This window comes from Pantherophis guttatus, chromosome 12 (assembly GCF_059756535.1).
Source record: "Pantherophis guttatus breed Tessera chromosome 12, ASM5975653v1, whole genome shotgun sequence".
In the NCBI taxonomy this organism is placed as follows: Eukaryota; Metazoa; Chordata; class Lepidosauria; order Squamata; family Colubridae; genus Pantherophis; species Pantherophis guttatus.
The window spans coordinates 7,858,573-7,878,232 of record NC_142074.1 but is presented as its reverse complement, the minus strand read 5'-3'; the positions used below and the strand labels follow the sequence as shown (position 1 = coordinate 7,878,232).

Genomic DNA, 19,660 nt, shown 5'->3' with positions numbered 1-19,660 from the left:
CCCAAGTTGCGAACCCTCTCTGAGGGGGCCAAGATCTCACCCCCAATAGTCAGCAATGGAGCCAGCTGACTATACCGGGAACCACAGCCACTCGGTCTTGGAAGGGTTGAGTCTGAGCTTGTTTCTCCCCATCCAGATCCGCATGGCCTCCAGGCACCGGGACATTACGTCAAGGGTATCATTGGGAAGACAAACAGAGAGAGTTCAGAAAAAACAGATGATGTACTCATTAACTACGGGAGTAAAATGGTATGTAGAATGATCTTGGGGGACGAGGGGGAGAGTGAGGATAAAAGACACTGTCTAGCAAGGTGGATAAAAATCGATTTTATTTTTAAAAAAAACACAGATTTTTTTGTTTTAAATCAGATTTTTTTATTTAAATCAGATTTTTTTTTATTTTTATCAAATGTATTTTAATAAAATGCTTTTGGAGTAAAAATCTATCTAAAGATAGTTTTCTATTTAAGATACATTAATAATTTAGTTTCAGCATGAAATGGAGCTTAGTTAGGTAGCATGAGGCTGTATATTCTGCAATATTTACATTTTTGGTAAACTCATTCAATGAATCCAAGCTCTGCAAGCTGAGATAACATGCACTGCATTGATGCATTCACACAATTTCACAGTAACCATGAGATAAATCATAAAACAAAGTTCAGGAATATTCCTTTATCCCATTGTTTTGCAAATCTATGTACACGACAAACTGTAAGATTGTTTGAAGAGAAATGCATCTGTACCACCAGGCTCTAAGTGTGAGGAGGAAGGGGAAGCAGTAAAAACAAAAGCGAAACTTTCTAAAGCTTATAAATATAATATTAAAGAGCCCCTGTCATTTCAGATCCATCATGGCAGCGCCTCTTAGTGGGCATCCACTCGCCTGCTGCCCGTCACGTCCCTCACCTTGTTGTGTCACAGCCGTCTCATTAAATTGAATGGGACTGTCGGTGAGTCAACAGCGGGTCAGAGGAGGAGCCGCTGAGGGACAGAGATGACAGTTGCTCTTTAAAAATTATGATTTAAATTGAGTTGATTTAAATCAAGCCTTTTTACTAGTGATTTCAATCATGATTTCAATTGTGATTTAAATCGACTTGATTTAAATCAAATCCATCCTGCTGTCTAGGAAATGATCAGATAAGAGAGGACATAGCCTGCAGCTCCATGATGGACAAAGAAAGGGCCTCAGAAAGGAACCTCACTAATATCTCAGACTGTAAAAAAGATGGTGGGAGATTTGTACTTCCAGATTTGGAAGGTTCTGTTAATGTAGTCTTAGAATAAGGTAGAACTTGCTTATCTGGTCATGTTTCTTGTCTGGTGCACCTGGGAAAGGTTCAGGAGTTATTGTTTGAACCAGATTGGACCTGGACATGCTGCATTTTTATTTTTATTGCTTTTGGTGTTCAATATGAATCAGATAATAAAATTATGAACTACAGTAAATTCTGTCCATATATCAGGCATGAAAGATCAGGTCCACACATAAAGGTCCAGTTAAACTGATTTATTACTACTCATGCCTATGCATAGGAATCTTCTCAACTACCGTATTTTTCAGAATATAAGACGCACCTTAGTATTTGGGGAGGAAAATAAGAAAAAAGCTGATACCCCCAATCAGCTCTTCCCAGAGATGAATTTTAGCAACAGGTTCCTTGGTTGTGAGCCCTGTGCCTTGCTTTTTTTTTTGCTTTTTTTTCCTGCCTCTGAAACTTCTGAAACTCTGTTTCAGAAAAAACTTTTTTTCCTGCCTCTGAAAGCCTCCAAAACAGAGCTTCAGAAAAAAAGCCTCTGAGGCTTCTTTTCTGAAGCTTTGTTTCTGATGCTTTTTTCAGTCTCTGAAACCTCTGGAGCTACATTCGGGAGTATAAGACGCACCCAGATTTTCACCCTCTTTTTTTGGGGAAAAAGGTGCATCTTATCCTCCGAAAAATACAATAACTTTGGTTGTGGCTACATAGAGATTCTAGACCAATCCCTCTTTTAACTTCACCCCTCAGTATAATTCCTTATTTCAGGAACCTATAATGAGGCTTTCTTCAAGATGGGGATGAAGAGTAGTCTATTAGTCTCCCAGGAAAGTATTACTCTGGCCCGATCTTCTTTGGAGACAGAGGAACCTCTCCTGGGTATGGCCACCCACCATAAATAGCCTTCTAAAGATGAATTTCCTCTTCCCCACCAAACGAAAAGTTTTTAAAATTAAGCTTATCTCACCTTTCTAATTTCTTCTGACATTGTTCCCTATCAAACAAAAGAAATCCATTATTTACTTACTGGTGGTCCAGGGGGACCTGGTATGCCATCTCCTGGATCCCCCAAGGATCCTTTTGGTCCAATATCACCTTGTCTGCCAGGTTGACCAGAGCTGCCTGACTCTCCTGGCAAGCCAATTCTTGTGATTCCTCCATCACAGGCACAATCACCACCGTTCCCTGGGGGGAAAATAGTTCACTTCAGACATGAGCCACACCACAATTGTGACCTCAAATCAGGTTTTTTTTTAAAAAAAATTCTACCTATAAGTGTTCACAGGTACAAACCTAGTATCTGTATTTTAGTTGTTGCTCTCTCTCTCTCTGCATGTGTCTTTTGTGTCAACAAAACCCAAAAAATAGAATCAGGATAATATAGGAGGACAAGTTTCTTCTGTAGAGTGAGTGAATACATTGTTCATGCTAATGGGTTAAATGAATGGATACATGCTTCTACACAATGCCCAGGTAATTGGCAGATCCTGGAAAGCTAATAAGGGACTGGACTTGTTAGTATTTGGCTGGAAGGTCTCTGGAAAATGAAACTCTACAGAAATGTGTCCATGAGGTCCCCAGACATTAATGCAACTTAAGGACAATTTTACTCCTTGTACTTAATTCACTCTAAGCAAAATAATTTCCACAAGCAGGTTAATAGCCATGTCTTCATAACAGATTCTTGACTCAGGATTAAATCTTGTCTTGATTATAACTCAATCCATCTCTGGTTTATGGGAGACGCTGAAAGAATGTATCCTAGCATTTGTTCCTCCAGCCACAGAAACAGGTGGTCAGTTAATTAGCCTGGCTCCTTCCTCCAAGTTCTGAGAGTGATTAAAGTGTTAGATTAGGAGTGGAAAGATTTATGCATCTTGCATCTAGTCCACTAATGTAAGCTATATAGATAAATAGATGAAGCCCATGTTTTCCTAAACAGAAGGGGGGGTTTTTTTGGGCCATGTGGGCATGGATCCTCCAAACCAAAGTGAAAATTCTGCCATTCCTCAGGCCAAGAAGTAAAAACAAATGTTGCACAAGTGGACTCATGTAAAATGTTGTGGTACATCTTATAGCTGCTTTCTTCCAAAAAGACCATGATTGAGTACTTGAGAACATTGGGGGAATGTCCAGACAGTGAGAATTCTACTCACCTTTATACCCCTTTAAGCCGAAGATTCCTGGGGGTCCCCTTGGTCCAGGGATACCTGGCTCCCCAGGTTCTCCACTAAAGATTGTACCTGCTGGGTGTTTTATATCTGCATTTTGGGGAAAAAAAGATATTAAAATCCTCAAGTATCTAGAAAACTGGATAGTCATGACAAGCAAGAAGATGATATTTCCTTGCAGCAAAGAGAAAGCAGGTCAATTTTCATACACAAAATCAGTGCAGAATAGAAGTTGTACCTGATCTTGGACTTACCTGAAGCACCTGGTAACCCTGGAGCTCCGGGTAACCCTGGATCTCCATCTTTCCCAGGTAGGCCTGGAGATCCAACTGTAGTCCTTCCTGGGTCTCCTCGGTCACCTCTAAATCCTGGGATCCCTGGGACTCCTGTTGAACCTGGGAGACCTAAATGAGGACTATGTTTCAGGAGTTATCATCTAAATTCATATTCCCATACCCAATAATCTGCTCCTTCATTTTCTGATTCAACTGCTAAAAGCAATAGAATACAACTTTCTAGTTTAAGGCATCTTGGCCAGGTAAGCCAACACTCGACATTCCTGTTGGATTGGAAGAGCCACGGACAGTTCTAGAAAACTGTTCTGCTAGCATTTGGGACCAGTCTTTGCTTAGGATGCCACCATTGCTTTCAAGGAGTTGAGGAGATGGTATATTTTAGTGGAGATTTGCCAATTGTGTCCTCTCTAACTGACTTTGAGCTTTAGGTCACATTGCACCCATCTGAAGACTACCAGTTCTGGTTAGCAAAGATGGGTCTAACTAACTAAGCAGGGATTCAGTGCGGAAGGCTTTATAATTTAACATATGTAGATTTATAGATAATCCATAAAATCACATGGTTGGACACGATCAAAGCTGATACCAGACAGAGAATAGAAAAATTCAGAGAAGTAGTGCAAGATTGAAAGACTGGAAAGACCTGGCTCATAGAATCGCCAAGAGTCAGACCCAACTGAACAGATATCATCATCATCATCATCATCATTATCATCAGATTCATAGATGAAACTGGGTGAGGAAAGATGGAAGGACAACAGAAATACAGTGGGAAGGATAGATGGACAGAGATTTCATTGATTCCTTCCAGAAATTAAGCAAAGGATATTAGGTGATTGAAAACCCACTCTAAATATCAGTAAACTATACATTTCCCCCCATTTCCCACTTTTTTTGCCCCAATATGTGAGACATATTAAAAGTTCCTCTAAGTCCTTTTTCCTTGTTTCCTTGTATTTTTCTCTTTGGTATTTTCTGAGACATTTTTTTTACAAGTATGCCTTTGTCAGCCTATCAGCCTCAAAAGACATGTCATGATGACCATGTCTTTCTAGAGAGATGATCAACTTATCAGAAAACAAATCAGATACTTTGTAGTTGGCTTCTTACATGAAGATACCCTTGGATTCTCTCACCAGCCATGGATTCTTAACTAGGTTACCTGGAAAGCTTGGAGGACGTCCTGATTGCCCAGGAAATCCTGGCAAACCTATATTTCCCTCATCTCCTCTAGGTCCAGGGGTTCCTGGTGTGCCAGGGTCTCCAGGGGGACCTAGGATTTAAAAGATGGAAAGAAAATAACTTCAGAACTTATCTTCATTTATCTCACTCATTACATTAGTAGCCTACTTTTGGAATGTAAAAAGCTGATTTAGCTGCTGTTAGAACCCACAAAATTCAATGGTGCCTAAACTGATCAATTCAGAACTTTTTCTAATAGTATCTGGAAATGCCTAGGATTGAAATGGCATGCAAAGAAGTCCTTCAGACATTCTACAACAACTGTCTTGGAAAGAAAATTGGCATTTAAGTTATCCTTTGGTATCAGGGAGGAGAAGGCGACCCCCAGGAGGAGAGCCTTCTCTGTGGTGGCACCTACCCTTTGGAACAATCTACCCCCAGAGATACGAGTGATCTCCGACCTCCAGACTTTTCGTCGGGCCCTAAAAACTCATCTCTTTCAGTTAGCCGGTCTCTCTTGATTTTATGATTTTATGGTTGATTTTAAATTTTGATATGGATTTTAAATTGATAAATTTTAAACTATGGGCCAAATGTAATTATTTTAAATCTATTTTTAATCGTACTTTATGTATAAATGTTTTATTTTGGCTGTTCACCGCCCTGAGTCCGAAAGGAGAAGGGCAGTATAGAAATTTGAATAATAAATAAATAAATAAATAAGGAGGAAGACCAAGGGATACAGCCTGTGATGGGTGAAACTCTCTTGGTTCATTTTGACCAAACATGCAGGGATGATTTAAACTTGATTTCTGCACTAAATAGAAGTTTGGATTCCATTGTCTGAAGTCTCCTTCCAATTCTAGGGACCTCTGAGTCATGTTCCTGCTGTCTGCATATCCTGCATTGATCAAATGATGGGGAAGACAGTAAGAGGAGAAGGTGGGCTCCAAATTTTATTCTTCTTCTCCAGAAGGTGTTTTATAAAAGAATGATAATTGAAGGACATATTTCACAGGATTGAATTTGGATTCTTGCATGGAACCAGGGCTGGACTTTAGGAACATTATGGTCTCTTCTGATTCTAGGTTCTTTTGTTGAGGGTTTCCCCCTTTTTTTAATCACACAATCCTAGCCAGCAATAACAATTTCCACAACAGAAATTGCTCGGACAAGCCAGATACAGCAATTTTGCATTTATGAATCCTCTAGTGGTTCCTCCAGAAGCATCCCCATATGCCAAGAAAATAGAACCATTCAGGGATCTGCGATGTAATCCATCTGGAAGGCACTCCTTGTGGTCTACTCTGATTTGAATGCCATGGAACTCTAATACTCTAGTGTGGCAACACTAATCTAGCCTTGAGAAACATTTCATTCTTTTTAACTTATTCTTATCTTATTCTTCATACATGTTAAAGAAGACATGGATTTGTAAGGAAAATCACCCACCTGATATGACAGCACCATTTATGTCAACAATTAATGAAGGGCCTGGTGGACCCACATCGCCAAATTCACCCTGAAAGCAAGAAATAGAAAACACAAGAGCTTCACAGTTTAGTCAAAAGGTTTCTGCTTCATCCAAAGTGTAACTTGGGAAGTAGGGCACAAATACAAAGTTGGGTGGGTAGCGTGGCTGAATGACGATATGCACAAAAACAAAATAAAAATCTCTGTAATACAGAAGACGAATCTGTCAGGGACAAAGCTTGGCTAGAAATAAGAAAACATGAGTTTTCAGCTATTTTGAATCAAGAAATATCCCTGTAGTTTTACTATACTGCAAGTGCCTTGGAAACACATTAAGAAGTTTCTTATCTCAATGTCTTCTTTCCAGGTCTATCTAAAGTGAAGAAGTGACAGATCAGGAAAGGACTTGATTGGGTAAACAGAATTATAGTAGTTCATAATTTGTGGGCCTGTTTTGCAACTATTATTCTTGAAATATATTTATCAATATTCAAGTGGGAAGAAATTTATGTGTATGTGTTTTATTCCCCTTTGAAATCTCGTTTAATTTTGTTTTTGTATTTTTGTTCCTGTTTTGGGAATTTGCATTTTAACGTTGTGAATAAAATTTTTGAAAACATTATTATTATTTTTTTTAAAAAAAGGGAGAGGACTGTCAAGTCACAGCTACCTTTGGGCTATTTCCCTGTCTTGTCTAAAGCTACAATATTTGTGCTACCTGGTCAATTTTTCATGTGGAGCGGGTTACCTTTCCGCCTGGAGAGCCATCCCAACCAGGATATCCTGATTCGCCCAGAACTCCCTGAATAACAATGAAAGATGATTCAGAATGAGAAGAACACGGGGTTTTTCTCCCTGTTTTCTTCTGTAATTATTCATTTATTGAAAAATCATTTCTTCTGCATACTGCATAATACGTTTGAGCAGAGTGGTTGAGCAGCAAGCAAGCAAGCAAGCCAACTCTAATTGAAGACTCTGGCTAGACTCTTGTATACAGGAACACTGCATGCTCATAAAGAATCAAATTGAATTATCAATCAAATTAAAAACCCAAATTGGCCTTAAACATGCCAGTTGTGCCCTACATTGCCTTTACATTCCAAAGGTCCAGCAGAAGAATTAAAGGGTCTCAAATGCCTTTTGGAATTCACAAATAATTAGAGTCCAACTGTCTGTCCAAAGACTTGATAAAATAGCTTGTCCTTTAAAGGATCAAGAGCCAGGATCTCCCATATCAAACTAGACATATTGTTCCAAAATGTTCTGCTGGGCCTCACCAGGAAATGCCCACTGTGGCATCATCTGCTAGATCAGGGGTCTCCAACCTTGGCAACTTTAAGACTTGTGGACTTCAACTCCCAGAATTTGCTGGCTTTGCTGACTGAGGAGCTCTGGAAGTTGAAGTCCACAAATCTTAAAGTTATCAAGGTTGGAGACCCCTGTGCTAGATGAATAAAGATGTTTGTGAACACACAACATACCTTTCTGCCTACGTTTCCGTAAGATCCCCTCGGTCCCGTGTCTCCCTAAAATGAAAGAAAATCAAAAGTGCGGTTGAGTATGTGCTCCAGTTTGACACCTATAGGTCCCTCCACTGGACTTTGCCACTCTCTAAGCCTTAGTCCCCAAGTCTTTTGGGGAGTCTGGAGTACCTTTGATAAGCAATTGGTCATTTGTTGAGGACTACCTGTACAAATATTTTCCAAAAAGCAAGATTTTGTGAAGCTTCTTACTCTGGGTCCTGGTAAACCGGGGACACCTTTTTCTCCCTTTTCTCCAAAGCTCCAGAAACCCTAAACAAAAAAAGAAAGAAAGAAAGAAAGAAAGAAAGAAAGAAAGAAAGAAAGAAAGAAAGAAAGAAAGAAAGAGAACAAGGATAAGATAGATGATTCCATGTTTTTGTGTAGACATAAACTTTTCCTACCAAGCAGCTGGTCTATATTTAACAGATTTACACTTAATAGATATATGTTTAAGGCCAGAATTCATTTTATTTAATACCTTGAATCTTTTTTTTTTCTTTTTTCTTTTTCCTGGGTTTCATCCTGTCCCTTATTTTCAGTTTTTTTAATCGCTGAAATGCATATATTTTTCCCTTGAAATATCAATACATTTCATATTGTTCAATTGTTATACTTCACTGGTAAATAAAAATATGTATGCACCAGAGGTGGGTTTCAGCAGGTTCTGATCAGTTCTGGAGAACCGGTAGTGGAAATTTTGAGTAGTTCAGAGAACCGGTAGTAAAAATTCTGACTGGCCCGGCCCCCATCTCTTCTCTGCCTCCCAAGTCCCAGCTGATCAGGAGGAAATGGGGATTTTGCAATAACCTTCCTCTAGAGTGGGGTGAGAATGGTAATGTATTGCAGTATCCTTCCCCTGCCACGCCCATCATGCTATACCCACCAAGCCATGCCACGCCCACCAAGCCACACCCACAGAACCGGTAGTAAAAATTTTTGAAACCCACCACTGGCATGCACAGAAAGAATCTGCGTTAATTTGTGGTGAATTTACATGCAATCAATGCCTTTACTTTGCATGTTTCATCATTTATGTTCAAAATAAGTTCAAGTAAGGTTTTATCTATAAACAAGAATCACTCAGAGGATCTGTAAGCACACACCCCTGCTGACATCACTCTTCTGTTTGTTCTGCAACTCCATTTTTTAATCAATTTTCTGCATTACAGCTCACTCAAAGGTTACATTAAAAAGCACGTATCGTCTTCCTTAGACAGCAATGAACATCTTGGAATATCCAACCATCGACAGAAAACCCCTAGTTATGCACCTCTTATTTGGAGAAGAGAATGCCCCGCAAACAATTTAATGACACAATTAGTAAATAATTTACTCCATGGTTTCAAAGTTTCCTAAAACACTCTTTTCTTAGATTACAATGACAGCAACGTCATTTGCAAATGTTTCATGGGGGTAGAAAATTCATTGCCACCACCCAAGAAGGGACCAGAGAGAGTGGGGGTGGTGGGTAGGGGGAAACGAGTCATTGTGCAGGATTTGTGCCAGATGCTAAGACGCTATAATAAAAACTTCTGCCTATATGAGCTGTCATTGAAACCATCCTTCTGAACAAGAAGCATTTGTCAAAAATTCCAATTTACATTAGAGGGAATTTGTTTATATGTAACAGAAAACCCAAAATAGAAACAAGCCAACAAATTATGCTTTCATTATTACAATGAAAATACACCAATACTGTAGGACTCGTTGCAAAGGCTTATTATCCCTGTGTGGAAACCATGCTCATACTCAGACAATGACGGAATGATGGGAACAAGGAGAAGACAAATGTGTGGTGGGAAGATGCTCAGATTCTCCTTTCTCCTTCTCCCACATGATCAGAAGAAGCGTGGGAACCCTTTTGCTTCCATGCTTGTCAAACATGGCTTCATTGTAGATGGGTGCCTCGGTTGGGGTGGAGTTTATTCTGAACTATGTGCCATTTCCATCCTTTTCAAAGGGGAGATAGGTCAACAAAGGTTGGATGAAACATCTTACCGGACGTCCAGGAACTCCTGGTGGGCCTGGAATTCCTTTTACCCCAGGAACTCCCTGAAACAAACAAGTATAAAATCAAACACTCAGTAACATACCACTACTCAATACTGTAAGATCTAGGTTTGAATATTCATTTTTACGTCTATTTGTTTATCCTATTGATATATTGACATCCAAATTCTAAACCGTGATTAACCATCACTGTCAATTTATATTGAGTCATCTTGTTAACATACAACTTGAAGTTATCTTATTTCAAAATTGTTAAGACTCATTGTTGAGGCTGGAAAACAGGGCATTTCTACATTCTGCATTGGTGTCAGCTGCAGAGCTCTAATAGAGATAATTTGAGTGAGCAGAATCAGTTGCCGGGAAAACATGAAGTTAATGAAAAGAAGAACTAGGGGTGTCATGATAGCAGTGTTCCAATATCTAAGGGGCTGCCACAAAGAAGAGGAGGGTTAACCTATTCTCCAAAGCACCTGAAGGAAGGACAAGAAGCAATGGATGGAAACTAATGAAGGAGAGAGCCAACTTAGAAATAAAGAGAAATTTCCTGACAGTGAGAACAATTAACCAGTGGAACTGCTTTGCTTCCAGAGGTTGTAGATGCTCCATCACTGGAGGGTTTAAAGAAAAGATTGGACAACCATTTGTCCAGAACGATTTAAGATCTCCTGCCTTGGGCAGAGGGTTGGACTAGAAGACCTCCAAGGTCCCTTCCAATTCTGTTCTTCTGTTATCTAATACTGAAGCAAAAAAGTTCTCACTCTCTCTTGCAACTCTGCTGGGGAAAAGTGTGGTTTGCAATTACGTATATCCAAAACAACTTGACGAAATCAAAGAGCTGAGATTGGTTAATTTAAGACAACTGGGCTATCGGACACATTGTACATAGTACAAATCAAAAGCTACCATTTGAGTGCTGCTATTTGTTTCTTTAAGAGATTACATCTTCCACCTGGGTAAGCAGAATTTTACGACCCAGAGATTTAGCTGAAAAACAGTTTGGTATGTCAACATTTCCGTGGTAATGATTACAACCTTAGGCATCCTTTTGATTGCCTCTTGTCTCAGGAAAGTTGACATTCTCAGAAACAAACATTCAAGAGTCCTACTCTTTCAAGAGTAAACGTTCAGGATTCTTTGGGGTGGGGAAAACAGTGTTGGAAATCATTGATCAAACTCTGAACAGATTAGACCTTAAATGAGTTAATCATTTACTAAAATGAAGAAATGTCCAGGACTGGCTTAAATTGCTTTTTTTTTTTCTGCGCTTTTTGAAAGGGAGACTAATCACTTTTCTAAACAAACTGAAAATCATTTTAATTGTTGGGAGGTTTATGCTACATTCTCTTATCTTTGCTTTTCCCCAGGGAAGGAAAGGTTGGGAGGATGTGCCTAAATTCCTCAGCAAATTCCTACATTTTGTTAACAAAGAAGAATGTGTTAAGTTTACTGATTCACCAAGGAGTTAATCTAGGATCCGACTCTGAATTTCCAATTAATTAGTTGTGCTATCTTTTAAATAACAGCCTAAATCACTACAGTATCAAAGTTACAAGAAAGTCAAGAGTAATTCCATTTAAGCCACAACATTTAAAATTTTCCAGGAACAGACATTCCATACCACACCTACACATCAATTTATTCCATTACTGAATGACAAATGTATCCAGGCATATGAATGTTTTCCTAGATTAGGGTCTGCTTCAAAAAACAAAACAGACCTTAGCCTGCCAAAGCTTATATCATAATAAATTAATTGGTGTTGCCCTATGCTCAGCCATGAATAAATCTGCCTCATCTGATAGCTTCAACTTTCATACTTTCTGAAACACACTTTCTAATCTCTTTCTGTGCAAATTTGCAAATATTGGGCTGAAAAGCTAGCAGGAACATTTGTGGGCTTTTTGTCACATGTTTCTCTAAATGTACAGTATGTGCTTATATTTTCTTCCAACATATGCAGTTTTGCATACATTTCCCTGAATGTTCATTTTATTATAGCCTAGGGTGTAGTTTACAGCGCTGCATCATAAAATTTAGAAAAGCGAGGAAACTGAGGAAAAAACAGTTGGTTTATTAATCTTGACTGTGCCAGTTCTCATTAAAATATATACTATATTTGTCCTTTATAGCAAGGACAGGCAACTATGGATTGGAGAATTGAAAAAAAGTGCCTGAAGAAGCTTATGTCCAACCTTTTCTATGCTATTGCCAAAAAAAACCCCTGATTTGTTGACGAAACTGTGAGAAATCAAGTCTGACTTTCAGCATCCTTTTAAAAAATATTTCATTCAGAGTTTATCCATTGTTAAGAACAAACCTTTGCTCCTCGCTGTCCTTTGGACAATCCAACAAATTCTTCTGTCCCTGTGGAAGATGGAGGTCCCGCTGGTCCTGGCAGCCCCACATCTCCCTATTTGGAAAATAAACATGTATTAGTATTTTTAATCGTCATATATTTTTTGAATTGTAAGCTGCCCAAAGTCATTGACTGAGATGGACAGCTATAGAAATTCAACAAATAAATAAATTACATACAAGAAAGTCATCTTAAAGACTGATTAGGTGGCTCATGCCTTCATCACCACTCTTGTAGACAAGGACTTCTCAACCTCAGGAATTCTGAGATCTGTTGGTTAGGGAATTCTGGAAGATGAAGTCCGCAAAGTTGAAGTCCACATATCTTAAAGATGCTGAGGTAGAGAAACACTGCTCTAGACTCCTGCAATGCATTCTTCATGGGACTGTCTTTAAAGATTATCTGGAAACTTTAGGTGGTACAAAATGCAGTGGCCGAGATCTATCCAGGTGGATGCTGGCGGGTGCATGTTACACTTATTTTTCAGGCCCTGCCTTAGATTCTCAGTTTCCTAATGCCATTTAAAGTGCTGGTTTTCCTCTAAAAAGCATTTTATGGCTTGGTTTCTGGTTACTTAAGAACTCCATCTTCCCCTGGAATCAACCCAACCCTTTTGGTCATGCTGAGAGAAGTAACTGTCCCCCTCTTTCAGGAGGTCAAGGGGCCCGAAGCCTGGAGGAATTGTTTATAATTGAACGGGTTCTCCAGAATGGTCTCCCACAAAAAGTTTGATGGGCTCTACTGTTCATCACTTCCAAAACAGTTGAAAATGAAGATTTTCTGGAGAACATTTGGAAGCTGATACCAATTTTGGAAATTGTACGTTGCATGAAAACATACAGTGTTTTAACATAGAGTGAAAAAATTGAGCCTCTTCTCCATTGCCCAATCTTCTTCTTGATATGCAACACGTTTTCAGGGCAAGAACTTGAATAAATGGCCAACGTGTGGAAGAACAGCAAAAAAATCTTCTTAATCTCGCAGTTAAGAAAAAGATATTTGGTGTCCCATTGCAAAACCAAAACACACACAACTACTTACTTTTTCTCCTATTTCTCCATGGAAAACTAGACCGCTACTGCCCTGCAAAATAACAAAAATAAAACCAAATCATTGTAATATTTATTTTCCAAAAACGATACAATTGAAACACAGAGACATCCAAAGGAGTCAAAAGAAACGATCGATGGAATTAATGCTTGTTTTCTTATATCTGTCTTCCAAAAGTGTTCATCAATATTCTCCATTTGAAAAAAAAAAATAATGGTATAGTATTAGTTCTGGTAATCCAACCCAAGTTGATGAGGAATTAAAGCTAATTATTTGGGTTCAAAGTATTAAAATGTTTCTTTTTTCTCACACTAATTTCATTAACTAGATGTCATACTAAAAGCACTCGGACACAATAGGAATGGACAGAATATCATTAGTTACAAAGAGCTGTATTAACTGGAGTAATGCATATATTGCAAGTATATATTTTGTAATCCTAAACCTTGAGAAAGATCTAATTCAGGTAGTCCTCGTGACCATAACTGGGACCAAAATTTCTCTGGCTAATCAGCAGTTGTAAAGCTGATTTTATGCCATGGTTTTTAATTGAATCACTGCAGTTGTTAAGTGAATTGCGTGGCTATTAAGTGAATCCAACTTCCCAAAATGACTTTGCTTGTTGGAAGCCAGCTGAGAAGGTCGCAATGACCTTGGGACAATGCAACCTTTATAAATATATACCGGCTGCCAAACATCTGAGCTTTGATCACATGGCTGCAACAGTTGTAAGTGAGAAGTAAGTCCATTTTTTCAGTGCTGCTGTAGCTTTGAAGCAGGGGTCTCCAACCTTGGCAACTTTAAGACTTGTGGACTTCAACTCCCAGAGTTGAAGTCCAGAAGTCTTAAAGTTGCCAAGTTTGGAGACCCCTGCTTTAAACAGTCATTTCATGAATGGCTGTAAACTGAGAACTACCTGTAGTCAAAAGTGCCAGATTCATTCGGAACTATCTGGTGGATTCATATCTAGTATAATTCATAATCATCATAACTGAAATGTCTGTCTGCAATCAAATATGGAAAATAACTTAGAAATATACCAGGAGCAAGCCATTCCAAAACTACAGGCAGTCCTCGATTTACGACAACTGAGCCCAGAATTTATGTTGCTAAGTGAGAAAGTGAGAAATTTGTTAAGTGAGTTTTTATGACTTTTATTGTCACATTTATTAAGTGAATCACTGTGGTTATTAAATTAGTAACCCGGCTGTTAAGTGAATTTGGTTTCCTCACTGACTTTTGCTTGTCAAAAGGGGATCATATGACCCCAATACACTACAACCGTCATAAATATGAAATATTGTCAAGCATCTGAATGTAAATCATGTGACCATGGGAATGCTACAATGGTCATAAGTGTGAAAAATGGTCATGTCACTTTTTGCAGTTCCATTGTAACTTCGAACGGTCACTAAACTAACTGTTGTTAAGTCCAGGACTACCTGTATTTCCATCCTCTCCAACAAAGCAAAACAGAACAATAAGAACAAAATTCTGACTTTGCACATTCTGTCCATCTTTAATGCAGAAAAGTTGTCCTAAGGTTTATCAGGAGGAAAACAGTGCTATTGATTTCATGGATGGCAGAATGCCGAGAATCAATCAAACACACTTACCACAGATCCTGGGAGTCCTGGGAAGCCTGGGGGTCCCTAAATTGGAAGAAAACAATATTAATTGTTTTAATTTGAGAAACAAATTTCAGTTTATGGGTGGAACAAATAAATAAAAAGAGGGAACTGTTAAAAAATGAAAGGCGAATGGCATCTTTAATATCCAAAATTATTCACACTGCCATATTATTTAGGAAGCAAAGAGATAAATGAATTATTCAGTAATAGATGAGAGCAGGTGACTTGTGCCAAATCCTCCTTTACATGAGGTGAGAATCTCACTCCTACATCTTATCCTGGGCTGATGCCCTTATATCAGGAGTGAAATCCAGCAGGTTCTGACAGGTTCTGGAGAACCGGTAGCAGAAATTTTGAGTAGTTCGGAGAACTGGCAAATGCCACTTCTGGGTGGTCCCAGAGTGGGGTGAGAATGGAGATTTTGCAATATCCTTGCCCCAGGAGTGGGGAGGGAACTGAGATTTTGCAGTATCCTTCCCCTGCCACGCTCTCCAAGCCACACCACGCCCACCAAGCCACACCCACAGAACCGGTAATAAAAAAAATTGGATTTCACCACTGCCTTATATTAATATTTAAGCAAATAGATGTGAAAAAGGAAAAATGCATCCCACCCAAACTACAGTAGATCAGAAGCCGCAGGGGGTGGAATTAAATCCTTTTCCACCTTGTCATTCTGCTTCCCTCCTGAGCCAAACAAGGGAATAATCTGCATTAAGGCATAGATTAATCTATCCTAAGAGACTAATCAGAATAACAGAGTTGGAAGGGGCCTTGGAGGTCTTCTAGTCCAAATTTCTGTTTAGCCAGGAATACCATTTCAGACAAATGGTTGCCCAATCTCTTTTTAAAAACCTCCAGTGTTGGAGCACCCATAAATTCTGGAGGCAAGCCACTCTACTGATTCATTGTTCTCACTGTCAGGAAATTTCTCCTTAGTTCTAGGTTGGTTCTCTCCTTGATTAGTTTCCATTCATTGCTTCTTGTCCTGCCTTCTGGTGCTTTGGAGTGGTACTAAAGTGGTACTAATACTTCATATGATTTTGATCCTATGCCTTTGTTTATACAACCAAGGATTGTATTCGCTTTTTTGGCTGCTGGCTCGTGTTTAAGGGACCTTGGAGTCTTGTGGATGATCACTTAAATATGAATCAGCAGTGTACAGCAGCAGCCAAAAAAGCTAATACAATCCTTGGTAGTATAAACCGAGGCATAGAATCAAAATCACGTGAAGTATTAGTACCACTTTATAAAGCCTTACTAAGGTCACATCTTGAATACTTGCATCCAGTTTTGGTCACCACACTACAAAAACCATGTTGAGACTTTGGAAAAAGTGCAAAGAAGAGCAACTAAGATTATTAAAGGCCTGGAGATTAAAACATATGAAGAACGGTTGCAGGATTTAAGTTTGGCTAGTCTAGAGAAACAAAGGACTAGGGGGTGATATGACAGCAGTATTCCAGTATTTGAGAAGCTGCCACAAAGAGGAGGAGTTTAATTTATTCTCCAAAGCACCAGAGGGCAGAAGAAGAAACAATGGCTGGAAACTAATCAAGGAGAGAAGCAACCTGGAATTAAGGAGAAACTTCCTAACAGTGAGAACAATTACCAGTGGGACAACTTGCCTTCAGAAATTGTGAGGGTTTCATCACTGGAGGTTTTTAAGAAGAGACTTGTCACTTGTCTGAAATGGTATAAGGTCTCCTGCTTGAGCAGGGGGCTGGACTAGAAGACCTCCAAGGTCCCTTCCAACTCTATTCTGATTATAAACACAGTGGCTTGTTATTAACACAGCTGCCTGCAATTTCTGCTGGTTCGAATCTCTCCAAGGCTCAAGGTTGACTCAGCCTTCCATCCTTTCTAAGGTAGGTGAAATGAGGACCCAGTTTGTGGGGGCAATAAGCTGACTTTGTATAAAATATACAAAAGAATGAAGGCTATTGCTTAACGCATTGTAAGCCGCTCTGAGTCTCCGGAGAAGGGCGGCATATAAATCAAATTAAAAAAAAAAAGATAACAATCAGTAGCTATTTCATACAATCTGATCTAGCTACAATGGTAGATTATTCAGGATGTAATTAATAACAAAAAAAAAAGGATGATTTACCGGAAATCCAGGTAGCCCGATGGGACCAGCAGGGCCTGAACGACCTGGAAAGCCTTTAGGTCCCTGTTAAGAAGGACAACAAAGGCAAGAAAGCAACTTCAGTGGTCACGTGTCCTGCTCATCCCCAAATGAGTCGACTCTCTTCATGCACTGCCCGCTGCCAGATTTGTAACCCAAACTCATCACAGTGTCACAAACACAATAATCACATGTAATGCAAAACCAGAACTGTGTTGTTATCGCTTCTTATTATTATCTCTCTTGTCATTGGCTTGATTACTTCCATGGTAAGAGGATGTCTCCTGGAGTGTAGAATCCCAAGAGGAAGATTCAAAACTCCCCCACAGGATAGAAAACATGATGTGAAAAGTAGAAATAAATTTCAGGATGTCTGTTTATTTGCAAAGCCCAAAAGCCAGCCAAGAAAAAGGTTTGCTCTGGTTGTAGGAAGCCAATTTTTATGGGTTTTTCTTTTCTTTTCAACCCCACTTGATTCTTCCCTGTATCTTCCTTTCTCATCCCAGTGGCTTTTCTTTCAGCTAAACCCAGTCCTACATAAGGAATGTTTAAGGGGCTGTGGGGGCTGAAGGGTCTTTCTCATGTAAGGCAGTTGGGCAACTAGAAGCTAGTATCTGTCTGTCTGTCTGTCTGTCTGTCTGTCTGTCTGTCTGTCATCTATCTTATCCATCCCCCCTCTCTCCTAACTATCCATCCCCCTCCTCTCTCTCTAACTAGCTATTTCTGGGAGCTACTCCCCCAAAAGATCTAACAGACATAAATCAGAAATTCTAGAAAAATCCACAATAGGAAAAATGCTAGTCATAAACAAAAGGTCCCCTGGCTACCCTGTGGTGAGGGGAAGTGGTACCACAGACATCATATTTTATGCCATGGTGACATGGCAGACATGACAACCTTGGGCCTTGTACTGGACATGTGTGTTACTCGTATCTTCTACTTGTTACTCTTCTAACAAGAAAGCTATTGTTTGTCCTTCTACCACACACAGTGTGGAACTCTGCAGGGGAACATTGGACTGTATTCCTACTTGTAGAATTTCCTCTCTACAAACAGTTCGGTGGTTCTGTAAGCTTTTTAAAGATTAAACAGCAGTTAAGAAAAGTAAAACACTCCTTGTCTACCTCATTTGTTTATTTTCCTCCCAAGGTGATCAAGTCTACTTCCCTCCTCATAAAAATTCTATAATGTGAGTTGTGGTTGTGACAAACAGAGTCACCTAATAAGCTTCCACGGCTGAGGTAAATTTGGGACTAAGGTTTTCTAAGGATAGCTCAACACTATTATGCTGGAAACAATGTCGAAATTTTCTTTCTCTTTACTAATTGAGTTTTGCCAAAAATAATGCAACACACACAGGCAAGGAAAACAGAAATTACAAGGGAAATGAACTTACAATAGCACCATCCAGCCCAGGAAGACCTCTTTCTCCCTAAATAAATAACATAAAAACAGCAAGCACTTAGATGAAACATAGATTAGCAGGGAAATGTATTATAGAAAATGTTTGCTTGTTAAAAAAAAATAGGAATCACTACATGGACAAGTTACTTTTCTGTCAGCCTTAATTCAACTCTCCCATCCCAAGATTAGGGAGATGAAGAGAAATGTTTTTTTTAAAAATCGTGGGCGACTGATAGCTTCCCAATCAAAGACTTAAATGCAATCTCTGTAGCGATGACTAGAACAGCTTGATTCTGGATTTAGTTGGGTTAGTCAAAATGTTGGCAGTAAAAAACCCCATTTGACTGAAAATGAATTAAGAGGATAAAAAAAAATCAAGTTGGATCAGACCAGCATTTTGAATCCCACCAGTGGCTAAAAATCTGGGCAGATTGTCCCAAAGGTGCTTTCTTGTTTTTCTTGAAGAGGTTTTGCTTCTCATCCAAAAAGCTTCTTCAGTTTTTACTTCTGACGTCTTCAAGCAAACCCCAAAGGTCCAGTTGCCTTGTGAAAGAAAGCAGGTTTGGGACAACCATGACCTGGATGCCTGACAATCTCTGCAGATATCTGGACAAATTTTATTATTTATTTATTTATTATTTAAATTTCTATACCGCCCTTCTCCAGAGTAGGACTCAGGGCGGTGAACAGCCAGAGTAAAAAACAATACATACAAAATTTAAAAGCAATTTAAAATAATTAAATATTATTGGCCGTAAATTAAAATAACCCAATTTAAAATCAATTTAAAATTAACTCAAGCCAGCCCAGCTAGTTGAAATAAATAGGTTTTCAGGGCCCGACGAAAAATCCGGAGGTCTGTTATTGTACGTATCTCTGGGGGGAGGTTGTTCCAGAGGGTGGGCGCCGCCACAGAGAAGGCTCTCCCCCTGGGAGTCATCAGCCGACATTGTCTGGCGGACGGCACCCTGAGGAGGCCCACTCTGTGCGAGCGTACTGGCCGGTGGGAGGCTATTGGTGGCAGAAGGCGGTCTCGTAAGTACCCCAGCCCTAAGCCATGGAGCGCTTTAAAGGTGGTCACCAACACCTTGAAGCGCACCCGGAAGACCACCGGGAGCCAGTGCAGCTCGCGCAGGAGAGGTGTTACATGGGAGTGCCTCGTCGCCCCCATAATCCC

The 19,660-nt window shown here is 39.5% G+C and overlaps 1 protein-coding gene across 2 annotated transcripts in view; it reads right to left on the bottom strand.

Moving 5' to 3' along the window:
- Positions 1 to 19,660, bottom strand: part of COL4A6 (collagen type IV alpha 6 chain) — a 184,335-nt gene that overhangs the window by 42,559 nt on the left and 122,116 nt on the right. For both annotated transcript variants that reach the window (XM_060692072.2, XM_034435034.2), the window contains exons 8-21: positions 18,476 to 18,511; positions 17,062 to 17,124; positions 14,937 to 14,972; positions 13,312 to 13,353; positions 12,232 to 12,324; positions 9,903 to 9,956; positions 8,115 to 8,174; positions 7,863 to 7,907; positions 7,130 to 7,183; positions 6,361 to 6,430; positions 4,889 to 4,999; positions 3,685 to 3,834; positions 3,416 to 3,520; positions 2,287 to 2,444 (exon numbers count right to left, since the gene is read on the bottom strand). In XM_060692072.2, coding sequence (XP_060548055.1) covers positions 2,287 to 2,444; positions 3,416 to 3,520; positions 3,685 to 3,834; positions 4,889 to 4,999; positions 6,361 to 6,430; positions 7,130 to 7,183; positions 7,863 to 7,907; positions 8,115 to 8,174; positions 9,903 to 9,956; positions 12,232 to 12,324; positions 13,312 to 13,353; positions 14,937 to 14,972; positions 17,062 to 17,124; positions 18,476 to 18,511 — 1,077 coding nt within the window. The remainder of the gene's footprint in view (positions 1 to 2,286; positions 2,445 to 3,415; positions 3,521 to 3,684; positions 3,835 to 4,888; positions 5,000 to 6,360; positions 6,431 to 7,129; positions 7,184 to 7,862; positions 7,908 to 8,114; positions 8,175 to 9,902; positions 9,957 to 12,231; positions 12,325 to 13,311; positions 13,354 to 14,936; positions 14,973 to 17,061; positions 17,125 to 18,475; positions 18,512 to 19,660) is intronic.